This window comes from Triturus cristatus, chromosome 12, assembly GCF_964204655.1.
Source record: "Triturus cristatus chromosome 12, aTriCri1.1, whole genome shotgun sequence".
In the NCBI taxonomy this organism is placed as follows: Eukaryota; Metazoa; Chordata; class Amphibia; order Caudata; family Salamandridae; genus Triturus; species Triturus cristatus.
Window position 1 is genome coordinate 138,907,338 of NC_140595.1, and position 24,054 is coordinate 138,931,391.

Sequence of the window (24,054 nt, forward strand, 5' to 3'; positions counted from 1 at the left end):
TGACATAGCTGCTGCACCTGCATAATAGCATCTTTTTTTTTTTTAATGGTGGGGTTCCTCTTTATGCATGCTGCACAACATCGCTAAAGAAGCTTTGGCATAGCCAATAGGTCTCGCCTTTAGGACCTTATAAGTGTTTAGTTATCCAGCAAGGTACAAGGTTTAGCCATGCAACATCTGATGTTGTTGCACCAAGGATATTGTGCTGCAAAACTGAATACTTATAAGATCCCAAAAGAGAGACCTATTGGCTATGCCAATGCTTGTTGTTTAGAAGGAATCTTAGGGACGGTGTTAACATTTTGTAATCTAGTACTGGTAAGAAACAGTGAAGAGTAGCACATAATGGGTCTACACACAAATACCATGGAAGTCTGCTTTATGGAAATGGTGTTCTGCAACACACACAACCTACCAGATGGAATATCAATGCTTGCAATTGGGATGGTGACGTGCTTCAGTGTTTTCAGGATACTGGCGAAAGGCTCTCTTACTGCACCTTTGAAGCTGAATCCAAATATGGCATCCACTACTAGGCTGTATGCCCCATCGATCAGTTCTGCCTGCACACAGAGAGAGGTCAACAAACCTTAGGAACAATGAACTGCTTGAAAGGAAAAATGAATTGTTGAAAATCTCCATCACTTACAACTCAATCACAGAAATACTATCTGGCATCTCAAACTATTTGGAAATGAGTTTGGATAGCACTAAATACAATTTTATGGTTATTGATTTTGGTTACAATGATGAACAGTTTATCAAAAGGCCCCCAACAAATCCAACACATAGCAACCAGATTTCTCCTTGACCCTATTGGGAACATCCATCTAGCACCGCAAGGCCTGCACTGGCTTTCAAACAATAAGAGTAATTTTTAGATCCCTTCGTATTGCACACAAGTAAATCCATAATGTGGAACCAGAATGCCTTCAATCCAAATTCACCAATAAATCTCAAACCATTCATTGAGATATTCTACCGAACTCCTTATGCAGAGCCCCTTTAAGGATGACATTAGCGCTCATAGCAAACTGCTTAAGCTGTCTGTGGGCAGACACTAAAAAGGATTGTTCTCCACTCGCTGATATCTGAAAATGCACAACAAGGAAACGGAACGAAAACCCATGACCAAAACTAACAAAAACCTATTGAAACCCAGGCAAGGCAATGGTCAACATAGTCCAACCATTACATTTCGGTACTACCAACAATGCAGGCAGATCATTTAAGCATAAGCACTGCACCAGATAAAAGTGAAATCATCACCTCAAAATAAGAAAAAACAATGTAATATATGGACAGCATGAACAGAAAAGCATGTGAGCAAAAGGTGTTCAGAAACTTAAGCCGGCTTCTAACTTACACTTCACAATCACAATGATAGCCCAAGGCTCACCATCTCGACCGTGTGCCATTCAAATCAGACTGTTCTGTCAAGCTACTTTAAAGGCTTCTAAACATTCCATCTGCTCCGCCGGGCAATCCTGTGAAAATGAACGCCTACTTCCTCAGTCATGTCTTCAGGTATCACTACAGTTCATCTGGCGTGGCCCGCATCTTGCCCTTCCCTTCCCCACTTAGCACCACAATCATTGACTCTCCTCAATCCTTCCATTTCCTTGACTGGGCTCTCGATTAAATCCCCAGCCACAAAGACCAAGGGGTCATTTTGTCAAAGTAAATTTACATCTATTTAAGCAAAAAAAAAATACCACAATAACACAAATTAAAATCGCTTATCTAATTTAAAAAGTACTGCGAAGATTATATCATATCATAGTTCAATTACTTCCCAATCATTTATTTTCAGACTGATTTGAAGATGGGGAGCTCATGGAAGACTATAATGAGTTCTTAGCTAACTCTTTAAGAAATGATCAGGCATTTTGTCACTCATTTCCTCTCCATATACGCATAAACATGTGTCTCATGTTTATTTCAAATTTAGTTTATAAGGAATTTTGAGATGCCCTGCCCACCAAATTGTTCCCCAGCTACATTTAAAGACGTAATATAATAATAATAAATCTATCGCAAAGATATAATAAAATATCAGTTACATTAATAAAACAATAAATCAGAATCAATACTAGAATAGGAAATTGCAGGCATGAATTAAAAAAAATATATATATATATATATATATATATATATATATATATATATATATATATATATATATATATCCAAACTAGGGATACGCAAGGTCTAAAAACTTCACAAGTGTCCCAATGAGCTGCATATTATTAGCAGGAAAACAATATCTAATTGCTTCGTGAATTGTTTTACAATTTGCTTTTATAAAGGCAGACTTCAAGTATTTTTTACTCGTGGATAATACAAATGGACACAAACACACAATGTGTTATAAAAGATTCATCCTTATAGCCATAGAGTCGACAATCTTAATGGATGCCACTTCTGGTTCCACGATCCTTCAAATTGGGCAACTGGTATATAAAGGCAGAAAAACCCCCAATACTTTATCATACAGGCTGGGTTTAAGGTAAAAGAGAGATAACCTTGAGCTATATTCAGGTAGGTATCGAAGGTGTAATATTAGTGATCGAAAGCCTCTTACGGGCTAAATCTATCTGTCGTGAGGTGCCTTTCATGGCTTTACTTTATGAGACCTTTCCAAGACAGCCGCGGCAGTTGTATAAGGATCAATACGGGAGGTAAATTATTTTGACTTAAGGCTTGATTGACACCTTCAATGCTCAGAGTTAAATTAGAGTCGCTTAGTAATTGCAGCTCATTGTGTATATAATGTTTCGCAACTGCACCAGTCTGTCTTAAGACTAATGAGGCTAAAGCAAGCTCCAACCAAATCTTACAGTAAGGGGATGAAGTGCGAAGACCAAGAAAAGCTTAATTTTGTTTATGTAAAGTTTATCCAACTCAGCAATAGTTTTATCATTAAAAACCATGGAACCATGCAGAAGAACCGGAATAAGCTTACTATTAAGTGCTATAACTGATGGAGAAATTGCCTGACCACCGTAAACTTGAAAATATTTCTTCAGCGATCCCATAATCAGCTGGGCTTTTGCTGGTTTATTGGCTAGGTGGTCTGTATTGTAAAGTTCTTGTTGATTATTATGCCCAGATAATTATTTTTGTTTAAATCTGTTTATTGTATTTTCGTGAAACAATATTTGAATACAGTATACAACATTTCACAACCCTGCAGCTCTGACATACACAGTACCTGATATCAAAAGTGAGTATAATACTTTGTCATCAGAATAACTTGGCATCGGTACATATGTGGGATACCCTTCGGCTACTGGGGTGCCAGCTTTTGAGAGTGCGAAAGTGAACAGCTAATGCTGTGAACGAATTGTGTGGGTGACGTTGACGGCGATGATGTGATCGGGCCAACAGGGAGCACCCCTCCCCTCCCCCACGGCATGTTGTAGCATTCAGCTACCATGTTTACCGTTCTGGCAGGAGAGACCCAAACTAAATGGTGTGGAGGTGGCAAATGTGGCTGCTACCTATTGTAGGGAAGTGGATGGCTGTGTCAGCTACGCGGTAAATGTACGTTGCGAGGGGAACAACCTTTACAACGCAACTTTTACAACGCACTACACTTACAACGCATTTTTTACAACGCAACATCCACTACAACGCATTCCATTACATCGCATGACACTACAACGCATTTTTAAAAACTACCTTTACAACGCATTCCATTACATCGCATACTACCTTTACAACGCATACCATTACAACGCATAATATTACATTAAAACCCCTACACTATCCAACACTTACCCTACTGTTGCACCCCCTGGAGTTAGAATAGTAATTTTTACCCCTATACTATCCAACACTTACCCTACTGTTGCACCCCCTGGAGTTAGAATAGTAATTTTTACCCCTATACTATCCAACACTTACCCTACTGTTGCACCCCCTGGAGTTAGAATAGTAATTTTTACCCCTATACTATCCAACACTTACCCTACTGTTGCACCCCCTGGAGTTAGAATAGTAATTTTTACCCCTATACTATCCAACACTTACCCTACTGTTGCACCCCCTGGAGTTAGAATAGTAATTTTTACCCCTATACTATCCAACACTTACCCTACTGTTGCACCCCCTGGAGTTAGAATAGTAATTTTTACCCCTATACTATCCAACACTTACCCTACTGTTGCACCCCCTGGAGTAAGAATAGTAATTTTTACCCCTATACTATCCAACACTTACCCTACTGTTGCAGCCCCTGGAGTAAGAATAGTAATTTTTACCCCTATACTATCCAATACTTACCTTAAATGCAATTTAATATTATGCGTGGTAATGGTATGCGTTGTAAAGGTAGTATGCGATGTAATGGAATGCGTTGTAAAGGTAGTTTTTAAAAATGCGTTGTAGTGTCATGCGATGTAATGGAATGCGTTGTAGTGGATGTTGCGTTGTAAAAAATGCGTTGTAAGTGCATGCGTTGTAAAAGTGTGCGTTGTAACGACATACATCCACGTTGCGAGGTAGGTCACAGGTAAGTGTTCTGTGGTGTGCGCCCTGTGATTCGTGATTGCGCGCCAGTAGGGGGGAGTTCGCTCCCGTGGAATGCACACTCGCTGCTTCCGTATGTCAGAGCTGCTAGGTGGGTGTTAAGTGGTGACGGAATCGGGAATAACTACGAGTAACTGGGTGGGGGGTAAGGCTGGTGTCCAGATAATTTTTACTGTACCACTTCCTCTATGGGATTACATTCAAGTGCAAGGCCAGATAAACTTTTTTGCATCCAAAGGACATTATTTTAGTTTTATCACAATTAACCTGCAGATTGTTTAGCTTATTAAACTCGCACAGCTTCGACCGGTGGATTTGGAGCGCTCAGAGGTTAATGAAAAAAGAACAATATTGTCTGTGTATGCAAGGTTGGCTAGTGTGGGGGCAAAAACTAGGATAGGTCCACCATACATTGAGAAAATAACAAAGGTGCTAAGACACACCCATGTTTTAGGCCATCCGCAGTCCGCAAAACTCCCCGTGCAAGATTTTTTTACATCCCGATGTTATCAAGCAATGCTATTAAGAAATATAACAAAGTTTGATCAAAGCCCTAGTTGGCTAATTTATCCCAAAGTTTGTCCCTATTAACTTTGTTAAAGGCCTGTGAATAGTCAATATAACACACACATAATGACAAGTGTCTTTTCAAAATCTTGTTCACTAGTAATTTAAAAGCAGTGACGTTGTCATCAATTGAGAATCCGGGTCTGAACCCAATTTGATTATCAGGGATAAGTTTGTTATTGAAAGCCCAGTCATGCAGGTAGGATAATAGAAAGGTAGCAAAAAGCTTCCCTTTCACATCCAGTAGGTCAATAAGACGGTAATTCTTTGGTTCCTTCTTCATAGCTTTTTTTATAAATTGGGTAGATTAATATGCCTTTCCAGGATAAAGGAACTTAAAGACGTGGGAACCGTAGGCTCTGCCGGCAAAGCCTCAGCCAGCTCCTTTGGCGGACCCAATTGACCTGAGGGCTCATTAACCACAGGGACACTACGCCACAGCCTCAGGCGTCTCAACCTATTTTCAGGTGGGGTGATGGTCATTGAATCAATCAGTGGCTGTGATGCACTCAGAGAAAACTCCCTGCATGTCAGAGCACTGCATTTAATCCACTTTGAGAGTTTGTTTTATAAAACCAAAAAGAAGTTAGCATGCAGGACCAAAACACATGGCTCTCACTCTGCTAGCTGCTCTGACTACAATGCATCAGTTATATTGGTGGATGCATTGTAGGCAGTAAAGTCCCCGCTACCCAGGCAAGGACCTGAAAATGTGGCAGGTGCTCCTACACCAGCAAACAGAGGCCAGGACCTCTTTTGACTTGCCAGACTGCCCATTAACATCTAAATGACCTCTCAAGTCTTTCCTGAGCCTTATTATTCATCACCTCTCAACAAGCGCAAAAGAACAAGTTACTTACCTTTGGTAACGATATATCTGTAAGAAACATTAGTAGGGATAGATACCTTACCTTAGAATTACCCCCAGGCTTCAGACTGGATCCGGAAAGTTTGTCAGCAGTATCCCTGCGCATCGGAAGGTGGCGTCGTGCGGCTCCGCGTCAGTCGTTGGCGTCATGGTCGCCGAGATGACATCGCGGCAGCTACTTCGACGCCGCCCTTGCGCGCTGATGTCAGTTCTGTACACGACTTTCCGCACCAGTACCGCAGAGCCATGCAAGATACTGACCAATGGTGCCTTGAAACTAGGGCCCTGAAAGGGATGACCTTAACCCTAGAAATCAGTTCGCAGAACGGGGAGGATGGGAGGGGTGGTAAGGAATCTATCACTACTAATGTTTCTGACAGATATATCGTTACCGAAGGTAAGTAAGTTGTTCATCTGAAAGAAACACATAGTGATAGATTCCTTACCTTAGAATAGATACTCCAGCAATACCAACCCGGTGGTGGGTCTGCGAACCAAGACCACACCAGAAAGTCTCGGAGAACAGAACGGCCAAAGAAGCCGTCTCTCTGGACTTGGCTGGCAGTAATGCTTAGTGAAAGTGTGCAGCGAGGCCCACGTAGCTGCCTGACAGATGTCTTGTAAGGCGACACCACGTCCCAATGCTGTAGTGGCAGCCGTCGCCCTGGTAGAATGGGCATGCAGCCCCAACGGAGGCTCCTTTTTAGCTAAAAAGTAACAGGCTTTAATACACAAGACGACCCACCGAGAGATAGTTGGCTTGTGTACGGCCCGACCTTTCTTGGCGCCAACGTAGCCAACAAAGAGCTGGTCATCCACCCGGAACTGTTGTGTGCGATTGAGGTGAAAGGAGAGCGCATGTTTTGGGCCCAGACGGTGGAGCCTCTCTTCCCCCCTAGAAGGATGCGGAGGCGGAAAGAAGGCAGGCAAAGTGATGGTCTGCCCGATGTGAAAAGCAGTGACAACATTTGGCAGAAAAGATGGACAGGACCTGAGTACAACCTTGTCCGGATGGACAGACAGAAAAGGAGGTTTACAAGAAAGAGCCTGGAGCTCGCTCACTCACTCGCCTAGCGGAGGTGATGGCAACCAGGAAGGCAGTCTTCAAGGTCAAGAGACGAAGATGACAGTTGTGAAGGGGCTCGAAAGGAGCACACATAAGATAAGTAAGAACCAGATTCAAGTCTCACTGTGGCATCACAAACGGAATGGGAGGGAAAAGGTCTGTAATGCCTTTGAGAAATCTACTTACAACCGGGGACTTGAAAAGAGAGGACTGATCAGGAAGCCTTAGAAAGGCCGAAATGGCAAAAAGATAACCTTTGATAGTGCCCAGAGCAGAGCCCTGCCGGGCCAAAGAAAGAGGGAACAAAAGGAGTTCAGAAAGAGGGGCAGAAAGGGGATCCACCGCCTTTGCTGTGCACCATGCCACAAATTTGTTACACCTGCAGGCGTATACCACTTTAGTGGAGGGACGCCCGGCTGCCAGAATGGCATCACAAACTTCAGGAGGCAAGTCGAAAGGAATCAACTGCCGCCGCTCAATCTCCATGCAAGGAAGTGGAGACTGGACAGGTTCAGGTAGAGGACCGTTCCCCGCTGCTGCGACAGAAGATCCTCCAGAAGAGGCAGTCGGATTGGGGAACGATGGTCATACTGAGTAAGTCGGGATACCATACTCTTCGAGCCCATTCTGGAGCCACAAGAATGACTTGGGCCCGGTCGCGCCTGATCTTCTTCAGCACTCTGGGCAGAAGTGGTATAGGCGGAAAGGCGTACAACAGACCGCAACTCCACTCGCGACGAAAAGCGTCGCAGAGCGAGTGCCGCTTTGGAACTTCCAACGCGCAGAACTGCTGACATTGCGCGTTCTCTTCGGTGGCGACTAGATCTAACCAAGGCTCTCCCCACTGCTGAAAGTGACATTGTGCTACGTCCGAGTGAAAACGCCATTCGTGATCCATCATGCACCTGCGGCTGAGTTCGTCCGCCCTGGCATTCAGTGAACCTGCCAAGTGTTGAACCACCAGGGAAATGCCCTGATGTTCCAGTCATGTCCAGAGACGCAGAGCCTCATGACTTAGGGTCCACAACCCCACCCACCTTGTTTGTTGCAGTACCACATGGCAGTGGTGTTGTCCGTGAACACCTGCACTACTCTCCCCTTGACAGAGGAAAGGAATGCCTTCAGTGCAAGCCGGATCACCCGAAGCTCCAGTAGGTTGTTATGGAGCCGGGACTCCGCCGGAGACCAGAGGCCTCTGATCGCCACCTCTCCCATGTGACCGCCCCATCCCAAGAGGGACGCGTCCGTCACCACTGTGTGCTCTGGTTGGGGAAGGGAGAGGGATCTGCCATTGACCCATTGCTGGTTTGTGAGCCACCACTGCAACTGTCTTGCAGTGCCCTCCGAGATCTGGACAGACTGCGCCCACTGGAACTTCAGGTCCCACTGCAGAGCATATGCCATCTGGCATGATCGACCAGCAGGATGCAGGAGGCCAGGAGGCCCAGCAGCCTCAGGGTCAGCCAGTCCAAAACCCAGGATGAAGGCCGGAAGATCTGAATCAGAGCCTGAATATCGTTGACTCATCGTTCGGGAGGATAGACCCGAAAAAGCATCGTATCCAGAACTGCTCCGATGAAGAGCCTCTGAGAGGGAACCAGGTGCGACTTCGGCACATTGATGGAGAAGCCCAGCGAATGCAGGAGGTCGCTGTAGTCTTGAGGTGGGAGACGACTGCCTGGGGCGATCCCGCTTTCAACAGCCAGTCATCGAGATAAGGGAAGACTGTAACCCCTGATCTGCGCAGATGAGCTGCGACCACCGCCATCACTTTCGTGAACACCTGAGGGGCGCTGGTAAGGACAAAGGGGAGCACGGTAAACTGAAAGTGCTCGTGGCCTACCGTAAACCGCAGGTTACGCCGGTGGGCCGGCAGGACAGGAATATGGAAATATGCGTCCTGCAGATCCAACCCTACCATCCAGTCTCCAGGGTCGAGGGCAGACAAGACCTAAGCCAGAGGTAACATCTTGAACTTCTCCTTCCGGAGGAAGCGATTAACATTCCGGAAGTTTAAGCTAGGACGCAGGCCCTTGTCCTTCTTGGACACCAGAAAGTAGTGGGAATACCAACCACAACCTACTTCTGGTGCAGGAACGCGCTAGATGGCCCCCTTGGCCAAGAGGGCCACAACTTCCTGCTGAAGAAGTGCCAAGTGATCCCCCAACATGCGGTGGTACTGGGGTGGCATGGCTGGAGGGGTAGTCTCGAAGGGGAGGGAGTAGCCCCTTCGGACTATTTGTAAAACCCACCTGTCCGTAGTGATGGTGCGCCAGTGGGGGGAGGTGATGGCGAAGCCTGCTGCCCACTGGCGTTTGATGAGCCTGAAAAACTGGCCTAGGAAGGTTTGGAGGCAGTGGTGGCCGGGGTGGAGGTGGACTGACCCACCCGCTGGCCCCCTGACCCACCTCTGCGGTTCCCACATCCGCGGCCGCATTGAGACTGTTGCTGCTGCGGCCTGTGGCTCTGAAGCGAACGTGTTGGGGCCTCCCTTCCATGGCCACGAAAGAAGCGAAAAGCAGAAGGCGGAGGAGGGCGAGTGGCCAAAAGGCCCAAGGACTATTTGCCTGGTTGCCAAAAAGGCGAATGCCATCAAAGGGCATGTCCATCAGGGTGTTCTGGACATCCCCCGAGAAGCCAGTAGTCCTCAGCCAGGCGTGGCGGCGGAGCGCCACTGTCGTGGAAATCGCCCTGTCAAGCGAGTCGGCGGTGTCAAGGCCACATCGTATTGTGAACTTTGCCGCATCTCTTCCTTCAGCAATAGCTTTGGAGAACACTGTACGGGCCTCCTCCGGACACTGAGGTGGAGAGCCTCGGCCACCCAATGCAACACCACTGCATAACTCGCACCCTCCTCCGTAGCCACGGTAGAAGAAGTTAGCATGCCAAGGTCAGGAGAGGTGTCAAGACCGCTGGCCTCCCCCAAATCCTCAACCCAGTCCGGGTCAAACTCACACTGTGCTGTGAGAGGGTCCTCAGACCCCTTCCAGTCCTCCCCTTCCTCCAAAGGCTGTGGAACAGGCTGAAAATACGGAGGCTGGTGGACAAAGGGGTAGAAAGGACACATCGGCATCTGAATCGGCGTCGAGCGACGCCGTTCCGGCGCTGTGTCCACTTCAGGGCTGAAACCGGGAATTATGTCGTCCAGGGGCACGGGCGACGTCGGGAGTGGTGCGGATGTCGGTGGAGGTGTCATGGGGTCAACCGGCGTCGACCGGGATCCAGGCCTGGATCCTTGGGGGCCCTGAGGCGCCGGGGCCGAAGCCGCCAGCGATGCTTGAGCCGCCGAAAGTAAAGGGCGAGGACCCCCAGTCGGGCCTGCGGGCCCCGAAGGTGCGCCGGCGGGGCCCGAAGACACGCCGGCAGGTCCCGACGGCCCAAAGAGGCAGGCCATGGCTGCCAGAAAGTCCTGCAGCTGGGTCGGAGTCGCCGATGTAACCCGGGAAGGGCGGGTAGGCCGACGGCGACACGTATGCTCTGCTGGAGCCGCGGGAGATGCACCACCCGCACCTTCAGCCGCGACGGGCGAGCAAAAGTCGGTGAGCAATGGCGCTTCTTCGACTTCTTGTGATGCTTCGCCTTACCTGACCCGAGTGCGAAGACTTCGATACCGAAGAACGATGGTGATGGCTCCGCGACCGGTCCCTCGTCCTCCCACGGACAGGGTCCTTGAGCGGCGTGGAGCCAACTGCCGGACTTCAAGCAACTTTCGGGACCGCTCCTGCAAAGTCTTTGGTGCCATGGCCCAGCAGTCGGGCACTTCTTGGGGTCGTGGTCGTGCCCCTGATAGTAGAGACACAGGCCGTGCGGGTCCGCCACCGACATCATTCGATGACAGTCCCCACAGGACTTGAAACCGGGCATCCCTACGGCACCAGGAGTCAATCGACTCGAAAGAAGAGACAAAAAGGCCTCGAAAAACTCAGTCAAAAAGTGACTGGGGGTACCGCTTTCTCCGGATCTGCGCTTGCAGGCACAGAAAAAGAAAGAACTGACGTCAGCGCGCAAGGGCAGCGTCTAAGTAGCTGCCGCAATGTCATCTCGGCGACCATGACGCCAATGACGGACGCGGAGCCGCACAACGCCACCTTCCTACGCGCAGGGATACTGCTGACCAAAACTTTCCGGATCCAGTCTGACGCCTGAGGGTAATTCTAAGGTAAGGAATCTATCCCTATGTGTTTCTTTCAGATCACCATATCCATTCAACAAATACACATTACTTAATCTACTGACAGCCTGGTCTAAGCAAAGTCCGGAATGGGGGCTTTGGTGTGATGCCATCACACAATACCTGTGCCAGATCACTGGCTCACAGTGTACCCACATCACAAACCTTAAGCATTTACCCTCCCTCTGACTTTCACAGTTATTTCTAGCCTTGCAACAACCGATTCACTCTACACTAAACTACCTATTGTCATCTTGACTTCTGAATGGACTCGAGATCTCTGAATACAGAGGAGTCAAAATCCCTACAGAAACAATCTGGGGTATGACAAGAATCCTGTTTGTTGGAAAGTTTTCTGTTGGTCAAAGGGGGCGATGAAGCTTTGCGAATTTATAAATGGGAGGGTATGTATGTAGATATATGGCAGGTGTAGTGGCGTGCAGAGCTAAATTGCAAAGTAACATTCCCTTATGGTTCAGCCTCCTCAAGCAGGGTACTGTAGCAGTTTGTCACCAGGTTAACAGCTCTATGTATAGTCTCTTTGCCAAGGATCATCACTAAATCAATCCTTTTACCTATTGAAGTTCCTTTTATTAGGATTTATTTTTAAAGTAGAAAATACCAAGTAGATGGTCTAGATTGCCCACTCTTCCTGATGGAGTGGGGATGGGTTTATACTGGGTGAGCTGCTCCTTAGATGAGAAGATTTTCCTGCTGGTCTCTAAACCGCCTACCCTTTGGGCCTACCTGGGATGGGGATGGAGAGAGGAGGTACCGGGCACCTTTGTTTGCATGTTGGGGGAGAGGATGCGGCCTAATGGCTAGAGTGGTCGACCTCAAAGCTGGGGAACCGGGTTCTAGTTTCGGCAGGGACGCTCAACATCCTGTGATTCTGGGCAAACCACTTAATCTCCCCATACCTAACAAAACAAAATGAATGTGTCCATCTATAAAGCAACTGTTGCTTATGTAAAGCGCTCGAATACCTTCGGGTCAAGTTCGTGCTATATAAAACTAAAAAAAACCAAAAGAAATTATGTTTGGAGATTATATGTCTGCTCTAACATTGAAAGAGCGACATTCATTGCACTTTACTCTGTCTTTCGTTGGACTGTCCAGACCTTTTGTTTTTTTCGATAAACGATCCACAGGTTAGCCCCACATTTAACTTACAACCAACAAAGATCAGTTATGCCTCAAATCGGTGCCTCTGTGCCCCAACAGCACTCAGCAATATGTCAATCTCCTACAGAACATTTTAGATAGAACACTGTATCAATAACATAGCATAGACATGCCACATAGTTGGGTGTCAATGTGCTAACAACACCCTTGCCCACAAAGATATACCAATTACCACCATAGAACAAAGAACTTTAAGTGGAACATACAATTTGCATATGCTATTAACTGGCACCCAACAGCACTCACCACTGTCAGCTCACTACTCCACTTATAGCTTGACTTTGGCGGACCCACAACAAGATTTTTTTTATAGCCATCCATTGTTGCCAACTAAAAATGCACAACTCATTAAAACTGACATAGTCACCCTACTTATCACACATCTCCATGAAACCAAAATTATTTCAGGGTGTGAGGAAACAATTGGAAATAGGCACTGTATACTACGGAACGGAGCGGTTATGCCATACTAATGGCAGAGTGTGCTCTATGCAACAACCAATCAACAATAACAAATACGGGCAATAAGCAAGTAAACATTTCAGTGTGCAATACATTTTCATGCAAGTCAAGTGTGCTTAGGAGAAAGCCTACAATTCAAACTTCTGTACATAAGATTCTGCATATGCTCTCTTACAGTAGTGTTTGGGATGATTTATTTCCAATTTTAAGTATATGTACCACCCCCCATTACCCAACAGTTCAGAATTATCCTCTTCGAAGACATACATCTGTGCCAACAATACATTGTGTCGTGCTTTGCACATTATGGTTAAATTGTAGCATTTTATGTACTTGTCAGTAGGATGTAAGACCAATTTTTATTTAATGCTTCTGTCACAACGTTCATTTTGAAACAGATGCAAATTGCATAATCGGTCTAAAGTTAGCTTGGCAAATTTTGCAAGGACATGGACGTTTTTTCCCAGCACAAATTTTGACACAACATGTAATACATGGTAGTACGTGACATATCAACGTTCCAGTATTCCTAGCATTGTTAAGTCAGGCTTGCAAGGCATATAACTAGATGTGAAGTTTATTCAAGTCACAATAATTCGCCTTTTTAATGTTTAAAACATGGCTTGTTGTTGCTCTCCTTGCTTGAAGGTCCCTTCTGAACGTGAAAAGGGGCCTTATGAAAAAATTTCACCAATGTTTTATTTACCCTGCTCCACTCAAACATTTTCATAGGCTCCGTTTACTTTTCAATTCAAATATAAATGTGTTGTATCGAGATGTGTGGAAGACAAGATGTGCGCCTAAGGTTGATCAGGCAATGCAGTGCCTCACCTGAATGTTATCTGAGAAGAATAGATTTTACCACCGACACACTGGATGCCGCAGAACCAGAGCTCCATACCTGGAGCATGATGTTGGCAGCTTCAGCAATCACAGAGCCACATAATTCCACTTTTTACATCACAGCTCAAATGGCCTCCATTATCTGCTGGAATAAAGCCAAACCTACAAGTGAAAGAATACTAACATTCTTCAAACACCCTTTGTATACGAGCCCTTTTTACAACTGCGTAGTTTTTAGGTACAGCCTGGGCAGCGCATGCGCTGCTCTACGAGGCATGCTGTATTTGAGTATAGACTTGAAGCCCCGCCCACTCTTTTTCATTGGCTTCTGTCAATGTCCTTCGTAAATGCTGGCTTGTGATTTGTTAATAGACTTGTTCGTCCCTAATTAGTACTGCTTTGTCTTCATTTGTAACCTCCCATGAGGACTGGCCCTTTTACTTCTGTTACACAGTATGTCTTATTTAGTCTGTAAGCACTATTTTCTTTCATGAGTTTCTCCTACTGCAGGCACGACATGCTTTCCTACAACTTTCAGCGTGCCATGCGCACTTTCACATTCCAAGCAGCCCGGGACAATGGTGGCCTCTTATTTGAAATGAAATAGGTCTCGCATTTACAAGAGTTTGAGCTATTGGCATTGTAAATGAGAATGCCTTTTATTTTTGTGTTAATTAATAAAACAGATACATTAAATACATTGGCTTTTTCAATGCCAATAGTTTAAACTCTCGCAAATGCAAGACCTAGTGAATTGCAAATGCTTGTTGAATTTACAATTAAGAGAGGGAAAATTAACTGTTCATGACAAACAGCTGTGTCTTGCATGGTCACTTCACAAGCCCTGTAATGTTTAGAGTTTGTTCTGATATTTTGCTATATGAATTCGAAGTTCCTTCAGGTATAGAAATCATTATCTTTATTCTGTATACTTTAATATTTCTATTCCACACCATGACCGCACTCGGAAATGTTTCTGAGGCTGCAAGCTATTACATGTTAAATGGAGGAAATCCAAACTTGGCACCAACATACCTCTGCTGGAAACTCTGATAGGAAGGGGATGTCCATCTTTTGACACTGTGTGGTCAACCCTTCAAACAGTGGCTTATTCGGCCGTTTGGGGTAGAATATAGCTGGCTCATATCCCTGCAAAAAGGGAATAAGATTTTTTTTTAATGTTATAAATTCAGTTTTTATAGAACAGAATTTGAGTGCATTCGGATTTAAACTGATTATGTCAACATAGCATTTTGTTCTGCGTTGTTACTATTTTAACGCCTCTCTTTTCTTTGTATATAAACTCACTTCTATTTTTCATATTGTGTTACATTATCACTTTAATAAAACATTATTTCAGAGTGTTCTATAAAAAGATCACAAATGCAAGGTTAATAAAAAAAGGTTAATAAAATTAGGGTGGGGTCTTAATTTCATACTGAAATATTTTAAAGGGAAAAATATATAGGAAATTCTATAAATAAATTATTGGCTTTGATCTAGGAATCCTGTCACGTATCAGCGATGACAGCTCTGCTCACATAATGACATGTTATAGTACCTTATGAGTGTAACATTCACTACAGGGATGGGATGGTCTCTAAGGTACTTGAAGAACAGACTGTTCAACATTTCAGATGTGCAGAGGGTGTTGGCAATGGCCTTTGGGTGCTTTGGCTATCTTCTGATACCTACTGAGTATTTAGGTTTCGGGTAAAAGCTGGGTGGCTCCCTATCATTCTAATGTACTGAGGAAGAGTGACTTGTGCAATCAAGACAGACCTGGAGCATAGGCCACCTTAGACTTTGTTGAACTTGAGAATCACCAGCATGTTTTTTCCTGCAGACTGAAGGGGTCTAGCTAGATTACAGAGGGTAAATCTTGAGTGCAATATTGAGTATCCTGGTGATGGCTAACTTTATGTTCCATGCTCCATATTGTAAATCTATTGTGCTTAAGTACTACAAGTCAATCTAATCAATAACTTACTGGAGTCACATTATCTCACCTTTTTGGGCACATTGGAACAGGATTGGCCGCATTCTATAATGTTTTTAAATTGATGAACCATTCGTTTAGCATTTCTAGAAGGGTGATAGGTAGTCTACCCACTAGTAGTCCAGGTATTTACTGGATTCAGTAAATGTCTGTGACTGGCTGTTTACACTTTTCCCAAACAATTTAGTTGGATATAATTTTTTTGACATTGGTCTGAAATGCCAATCTATGTGCCACATTCTTTTTCTCTGGAGGTTTCACAACTTATTTCTTTAGGTTGCGCAGAACTGTATCTTTACTCAGTGAGGTACTGATAATATGACTTAGGACTGCTGGAACCACTGATGTGGACACAACTTTAGAATTCTGCCAGTACAAATGTCGCTTGCAACACTGAAGTCTTACTTCTCTTGCTTAAATCTGAGATGCCCGTTGGATGTCAGCACAAACGGTTGATTTTGTAAGTGAAAAAATAGTTATAACATCCATTTGAATCTGTATGTTTTGCTTGTTGATTTGGCTCTCGTTTTGGCCAGAATGTCTTTGCAGTCTTGAGAGAAATTTACATCCCTGAATTGTTTGAATTTAGGACCCATGCATGTAATTGGAGAGAAGCTGGTTCTGGGTGCAGAATCTGGCCGCTGTTCCTCATCATGAGGGTGGGAATCCTGGATAGGCAAATGGGACTGGTCTCCGAGAGCAGCAAGAGGTCTGTAAACCAATGCTGTCTGAGCCGTTTGGGAGCTATTAGAATGAGGTGACAGCTCTCCATCTTCATTTTTGTGAGAATCCTTAGTATGAGAGTGAAGAGGGGAAAAGCGTATGCATAAATCCCGAACCATCTCACTGAAAGGGCATTCCCTCACAACACTGGGAGTGGGTATCGACTGTTGTAAAACTGGCATTTGGCCTTCTTGTTTATCTCGAAAAGATCCAGTGCTGGTCTGCCCCAGCATGAGAAGACCCTGTCCAACACCTACTGATCAAATTCCCACTCGTGGCAACTGTCCATGGTTCTGCTGAGAGTGTCCGCTAAGGTGTTGTTTACTCCTGACATAAGCTTGGCTTTAAAAGTTACATCGTGGGCTGTCAGCCAATCTCAAAGGATTTGAGCCACTTAAGACAGAGACTTTGCTCCCCCTTGTTTGTTGATGTAAAAAATGCTGGTAGTACTGTCTGTACGGACCAGCACAGAGGCTCCTGCTATACACTGAAGGAAGGCTTAGACAGTGAGAAAAATTGCTGTGAGCTCTAGACAACTGATGTGCATCAACTTCTGGAGTGCAGACCATTTCCCTTGAATTTGCAGTTCCTGCAAATGGCCACCCCAGCCTTCCATGAAGGTATCGGTGGCGACAATGTAGTCTGGGATCAAAGTCCGGAACGTGAGGCCTTGTGAGAGATGAGATTGTTGTGACCACCACACTAGTGTCTGTTGCATCGTTGAGGTAATGTTTATCAAATCTTCGAAGGAGCCTGTCGATTGGACCCATTGCAACTGGAGCTCCATCTGTAATGGCTTCATTTTCAGCCGTGCCAGCGGGATCAGGTTTATTGCATCTGCACTGAAACGGACCTTCTTTTTGAGATCTTTAGGGCCAGGTTCGATCATTTTTGTAGTCTGTCTTGTGACAGATAAAGCTAGTTTCTGATGGTATCGAGGTTGGCACCCAGAAATATCCTTGTCTGACTTGGGAGGGTCGAGGAGTTTGGTTAATTAACTGTCAGGCCTAGCCAGTGGAAAAGTGAAAGGCAGGCCTTGGAAGTCCTGGAAGCTTGTTGCAGTGTTGCAGCCTTTAGCATCCAGTCATCTAAGTAAAGGGATACCTGATTACCTTGCTTGTGAAGAGTGGCTGCTACCAGGGCGAGACATTTTGTAAAAATCCGAGGGGTGGACTTGAGTCCAAAAGGAAGGACCCTGAACTTGTAATGGGTACCGGCTACGGTATAACGGAGATATTTGCGATGCACTGAATGTATAGGAATGTGGAAGTAAGCATCTTTCTAATCTAGGGAGATCATGTAGTCTCCGCTGTTTAATAGGTGTAGAATGTTGTAAAGAGTAATCATAGGAAAAGATTGTTTGCACAGGAATTTGATCAGTCTCCTGAGGTCTACGGTGGGTCTCCACTCTCCTGATTTCTTTTGACTAAGGAAAAAACAGGAGTAGAATCCCATGCCCTTTTGAAACCAAGGAACCCTTTCTATGGCACCCTTGGCCAGCATTTTTAGAGCTTCTTTCCCCAGTAAGTGAAGACAAGGTGGGTTTGCTCCTTTTGGACGACTGTTTGATGAACTCTGCACAAACTCTAGGGTATGCCCATAAGTTACTAAGTCCATCACCCATTTGTCCGATGTTATGAGGTAGTTGGAGAAATTCCCGCTCACATGGGTGGAAGGAGCGGATGTAGCCGTCATCTGGTCCAGGTCACTGTTTGTGGCCGGTATCACGACCCTGGGGGTGTTGCTTTCTGCATGGGCCTTGCTTGGTGTAGGCTGCTGAAGGTGGCTGGCAGTAGGCCTGATGGTAGGTAGGCCTATATTGGGATTGAGGTTGATAATGTTGAGGTCGCTGATAACTGCCTCTAAAAGTTGAGATCTGGCGGTGTCTGTGTCTGTTTTAATGGCTAATAAGGCATCATCAATATGTTTCCCAAACAAAGTCTCGCTGTCATAGGCCATGTCTAGTATCTGATGAGACCTCCGGTCTAAATGAGGTGGCCTTGAGCCATCCTTGGCGCCTTAAGACCGCTGCTCTGGCCAAATGATGAAAGACTGTGGAGGCTATTTTGAGAGCACAGTCGATGATTTCGGAGGAGGTGTGTTCTCCCTCCTGTAAAAACTATTTTGCCTCCACGTTCCTGTCTTCAGGAATCAAATCAAGCAGGCTGCTAACATCTGACCACATCTGGCCATCATAGCGCCCTAGGATCATCAGTGAGTTGGCGGCTCGAACGCTGATGGCAGACATGAGGGAGAATCTATTCCCTATATTGTCTAAGCACCTGCTGTCTTTGTCTGGTGGCACTGATATTGGTGTGGAAGGATTTTCGGAGCGTCTTGTGCACCTTTGGAGATGACAGAATCAGGCTTGGGATTTCTCAGATGGAGTAGTAGGTTGGGAGGAGGTCGCCCCTGTGGAGATGAGCTTTAGTTTCTCCATTCATAGGGGTTCTTTATGGAGTAATTTCGAACAACAAGAGAGAGAGGGTCAAGACACACTCTTAGTCCCCCTAAATCAATCATATGAAAACAACAAAAGAGTGTAATGAAAACAGAACGTATAAGTCTGAATAATACAAACTATAAATGTAAGTCAATCTGAAGTGATTAGTGAACCCTCACTCATCAACATAGTTGATGACATGCTTCATCATGGGGTTCTGCTGGAGGTACCTTGTGTACCACCAGTGTGCTACGACGCTATGTTTAAGGCGGAGCAACAGAGAAAGACTAAAAAAATTCGTCAGAATCAGTGTAAGTGAAAGTGAAAATAAATGGTTAAAATGTCAAGATCCATCCAACAATCAATTTAATTAGGATGGGGCTTAGACCGTTAAAAACAGTGGCGGATGTATACTCTTGACTATTAATGAGTCAGGAACATCCAGTAGTGGTCATCGTGGTCGACATGTTTCAGCTTAATGTGTCTAATTTACCAAGCTTTCATCAGGACCTAACCAGAGATGCACCAGGGCGGTATAGGCTTACTAAAGCCCACCCTAACCTCAGGTGTTTTTGGGAACCGATACACTCACGGTTTCAGTTGCGTCCCTTCCGTACTCTCGAAAGGATGCCTGTATGGGAGTAATCACATAAAGTGCAACACATCAATCAATGCCTCTTAATTATGTGGTACTTTATATACACAACAGATTGAAGTCAATGTTAAACGTGGGACAGGAAGTTAATTCGGATATGTCATGCCCACTGACTATATTCTAATGTTGAGAATACTTGAAAACATGCTAAATGCATATATACCCTATTTAGGGAAAATACTCCAATCGATACAATGGCCGATGAGTATTACAAGATAAACAAAACCAGTAAATTGCAAAACTAGGCACAGGTAACCAAATGAAAAAATACGGCACTCACATGTAAAAAAGCAGTGCTGTGCTCCTTAGGCGGACAGTGGGTGGCGGGACTACAGGACAACTGTTAGGGATAAACGGGAAAGATATAGATATAAATAGCCCGAAACCCAAATCGGTCCATCCCGTAAGTTAGCGCGGCGGGCCGGAAGAATAAGGAAAGAGCCCATCCTTGGTACTTACATCTTCCAAGTCACCTGCCTGGCGCGTACACCTAAATGAAACCACCTCGCCTGGAGTCAGCGTTTGGTAAGTTCCTCGCGGTAGAAATAGGCGAGATCTCTCCATTAACCGGAAATCCGGTTTGTGTGAGAGTGAGAGAAACAGACAACAGACTCAAGGAAAGACTAGAGCGCTGAGTGTTTCAAAATTGAGAAAGTTAAAACTTTATGCGTCGACAGACTGATGAACAAATACATCGTAATCACAGACTAGGGAAATTGACTCAGAATATATCTTTAATAAGTAATCGATCTCGCACATCGTGAACAAGACGAATCATGTAAAGTTTTAAAATTGGAAACTAGACCCTAATTAGGCTGGAATTAATTAGTGCCCATTTGTTTGATGGTCCAGTCGGCGACTAAAGAGTCAAGGGTCATATGTATGCAAGAATCATCATTAAGCTCAATGGTGGAATATGCCTAAACTTAACTGGCAGGGCTATTCATTTGGGTCTTAAAACAGAGCCCCAAGGGATATTATCATTAAGACCAGATACATGTGTAGAAAGACGGTAAATCCAACGTTGTTCTTTCTCGAACAAAATCGATGGATTTGCCTGTTCAATCACAGTCCAGTGCAGATCGTCCACAGTATGGTTATGACGTAAAAAATGTTCAGTGAGTTTAGTGGTACTCTTCTTGCATCGGATGTTACTTCGGTGTTCGCCAATTCGTAACTTCACTTTTCGTGTCGTCATTCCCACGTATCTTAAGTCGCAAGGGCAGGTAATCAGATATACCACATCAGCAGTATTGCAATTGGTATGGCTCCTTTGCGTCCAAATTTTTCCTGCTTCCAAAGTTAAGGTTTTGGTAGATGCAGTGAGATAGCAGACACTACATGACCCGCAAGGGAAATGTCCAAAGACCGGTGGTAGGCCCCAAGCACTAAGGACAGACCTATCAGTGGCAACATTGGAATTCCGTGGTCTCGTGTGGACAAGGGAGTCTTTTAGACTGGTAGCTTTTTTGTACGCAAATAGAGGTTTTTCCCACTTAATATTGTTGCTCTCCAAAATGCGCCAATGTTTCTTGATGGACTTAGAAATGGCATTGGAGGCGACATTATAAGTTGTCACACAGGTAAGTGGGGCATTCTGTGATTGTTTGGGATAATCACACAATAGATTCTCACGTGGTTGATTTCTGGCCCTCTTACAACTAGTTGTTACAATCTTTTCGGGATAGCCTCTCTGTTGGAGTTTTTCTGAGAGTTCCCGAGACTGCGTACGGAAGTCAGACAGCTTACTACAGTTACGCCTGATCCGTAAGAACTGTCCGTACGGTAGATTCTCCCGTAACGGACGTGGATGAAAGCTAGAAAATGTAAGGAGGTTATTTTTTGCTGTTGGTTTGTGATATGTCCGGGTCAATAGCATACCATTGACCTTGGACACAGTCACGTCCAGAAAAATCATTTCATGGCTATCAAAAGAGTAGGTGAATAGCAAGTTGGGATCACGTGTGTTAATCCATGCAAAAAATTCGTGTAAGATATTCTCAGGGCCCTGCCAGACGATAAAAATGTCGTCTATATATCTCTTCCAAAAGGAGAGATATGGAGAGAATGGATTGGAAGGGTCCAAAATATATTTGCGTTCAAAATCATAAACATAAAGCCCCGCCACACTAGGCGCAAAAGTGCTGCCCATAGAAGTACCCGTACACTGGAGATACAATGTACCTTGATACTCAAAAAAATTCTGTTTCAGGGCCAACGTTGCGCAATCAATCACAAAACTTTTTGATGTTTGAAAAGTCCAATTAATAGAGTCTAGAGCTTCCCCAATGACCTTGATGGTATCGTCTTGGGGGATGCTGGTGTAAAGACTCTCAATGTCCAATGATACAAGGATGGTATTATCATTGTCAAATGATATATCTTGAAGGGACGCCAAAAAACTTTTTGTATCCCTAAGATAGGTGACCGTATTCTGGATTATTGGTTTGAGAAAGTAATCACAGTAAATTGAAAGAGGCTCTAGAAGAGAGCCAATACCCGATACAATCGGGCGGCCAGGTGGAGGTAAAATGTTCTTATGTGTCTTTGGGAGGGTATAGAAATAGGGCACTATCCCTTTCCCCTTCGACAAAAAGTCCGCTTCATGTTTGCTGATATAGCCATTGTGTTCAGCACGTTCCACCAGATTACAAATAGTGTCTCTCAAAACAGGAGAAGGGTCAGTAGTCAGTGGAATATAGTTCTTGGTATTACCAAGTAAACGTTTGCATTCCAGATCATAATCGGTGCTGTTCTGAATCACGATCCCGCCACCCTTATCTGCGGGTTTAATCACGATAAGTGTATTGGATCGGAGTGATTGTAGAGCCTGGAAATCGGTGGAACTCATGTTTTTAAAGGTCCCTTGATCTTGGAAGGTTTCCACATCATTAAAAACTGCCTGTTCGAATGCAGTTATCTCCGCTGGTATAGTATGTGGGGGAGGAACAAAAGTTGATTTCAAGCGTAACCCAGTATCACTGGAATGATCTGCCTGGACTTCTGATTGAGGTCTTTCAAAAAAGAATTTGAGTTTTAATTTTCTAAAAAACTCAGATAGTTCACAATGTAACTTGAATCGGTCGAAACGTGCAGTGGGGACAAAACCTAGTCCCTTTTCAAGAACATCACTCTCACTTTGAGTAAGGACCACGGAAGATAAGTTGGTGACTAGACTTGTATGTTGTTGACTGCACCCTTGCTGCGTGTGTTGTTCCCCACATTCTCCTCTTGTTCCCAATGAACCTGATTGCGTCCTCTTCTTCTCCCTCGTCCACGTCTGCCTCTGTCCAAAAAAGGAGGACGAAACGAAGGTTGAGGGTACGGAGGGAGCTGTACAAAGCCAGGATTCCAACCCATCATTGGGAATGGTGCTTGTTGATAGTGACTATGGTAACCCAGGTTACCCTGATTTGGAGGGGGGTTTTGCCATACAGGTTGGTAAGAGTAAGGTCTATTTCTACCTCTACCTCGCTGCCTAGACTTGTTGCTGTCAGTGCTAGACCCACTAGAGAATGAGTCATTATCATCAGTAATCTCAGTTTGGTCATTAGTAGACATCGGCACTGTGTAATCTGGGTTGGCATACGGGTAGATCTTAATAAAAGAGAAACGTTTCAGATCTTTCTGAAACTTTGAAGCTTTGGACTGTGTTAAAGTGTCTTTGTATTCATTAATCTCTTTATTAAGTTCATCCAACTTCTTTTTGTAGCCAGTCAAAGTAGTGCGAAAGTGTGTTTCAGATAATTGGATTTCCACCATTAAAGCCTCAGAGAGGCGTAGCGCTGTTTTAATAATAAGGACAAGCCAGTCGCGCGTGCAGTGCCACGCGATCTGTGCCCAATCTCTCCTAAAAGCTGGATCTTCCAGAAAGATTCGGGGGGCATTAGTTACCAATAGTCCTTTTGGCGCCACATTATTGCGTAAATACTCAGTGAGTATGGTCCCGTGGAGAATTGTGCGGATACGATTACGTTTTAATTCCGTCAATTTATCCCACTCATTAGTCTGTGATATGGTCTGCGCTATCGACGAATCAGCAAAAAGAGAGGAGTCCGCAAGTAGTGCGTCTACCTCTGCATCTGTGTATGTGAGGCCAGTATTTTCCATGGTTGTGCCAAAGAAACAGCAAAACTGGATTCGGTTAGACTCTCGCAGCTGTGCGCTGCCTAGAATAATTTCGAACAACAAGAGAGAGAGGGTCAAGACACACTCTTAGTCCCCCTAAATCAATCATATGAAAACAACAAAAGAGTGTAATGAAAACAGAACGTATAAGTCTGAATAATACAAACTATAAATGTAAGTCAATCTGAAGTGATTAGTGAACCCTCACTCATCAACATAGTTGATGACATGCTTCATCATGGGGTTCTGCTGGAGGTACCTTGTGTACCACCAGTGTGCTACGACGCTATGTTTAAGGCGGAGCAACAGAGAAAGACTAAAAAAATTCGTCAGAATCAGTGTAAGTGAAAGTGAAAATAAATGGTTAAAATGTCAAGATCCATCCAACAATCAATTTAATTAGGATGGGGC

At 44.8% G+C, this 24,054-nt stretch overlaps 1 protein-coding gene across 1 annotated transcript in view; it reads right to left on the reverse strand.

The window, feature by feature from the left end:
* Positions 1-24,054, reverse strand: part of NAXE (NAD(P)HX epimerase) — an 89,751-nt gene that overhangs the window by 17,832 nt on the left and 47,865 nt on the right. Inside the window, exons 4-5 of the mRNA XM_085636913.1 lie at positions 14,731-14,844; positions 416-563 (exon numbers count right to left, since the gene is read on the reverse strand). Of these exons, the coding sequence (XP_085493039.1) occupies positions 416-563; positions 14,731-14,844 (262 nt within the window). The remainder of the gene's footprint in view (positions 1-415; positions 564-14,730; positions 14,845-24,054) is intronic.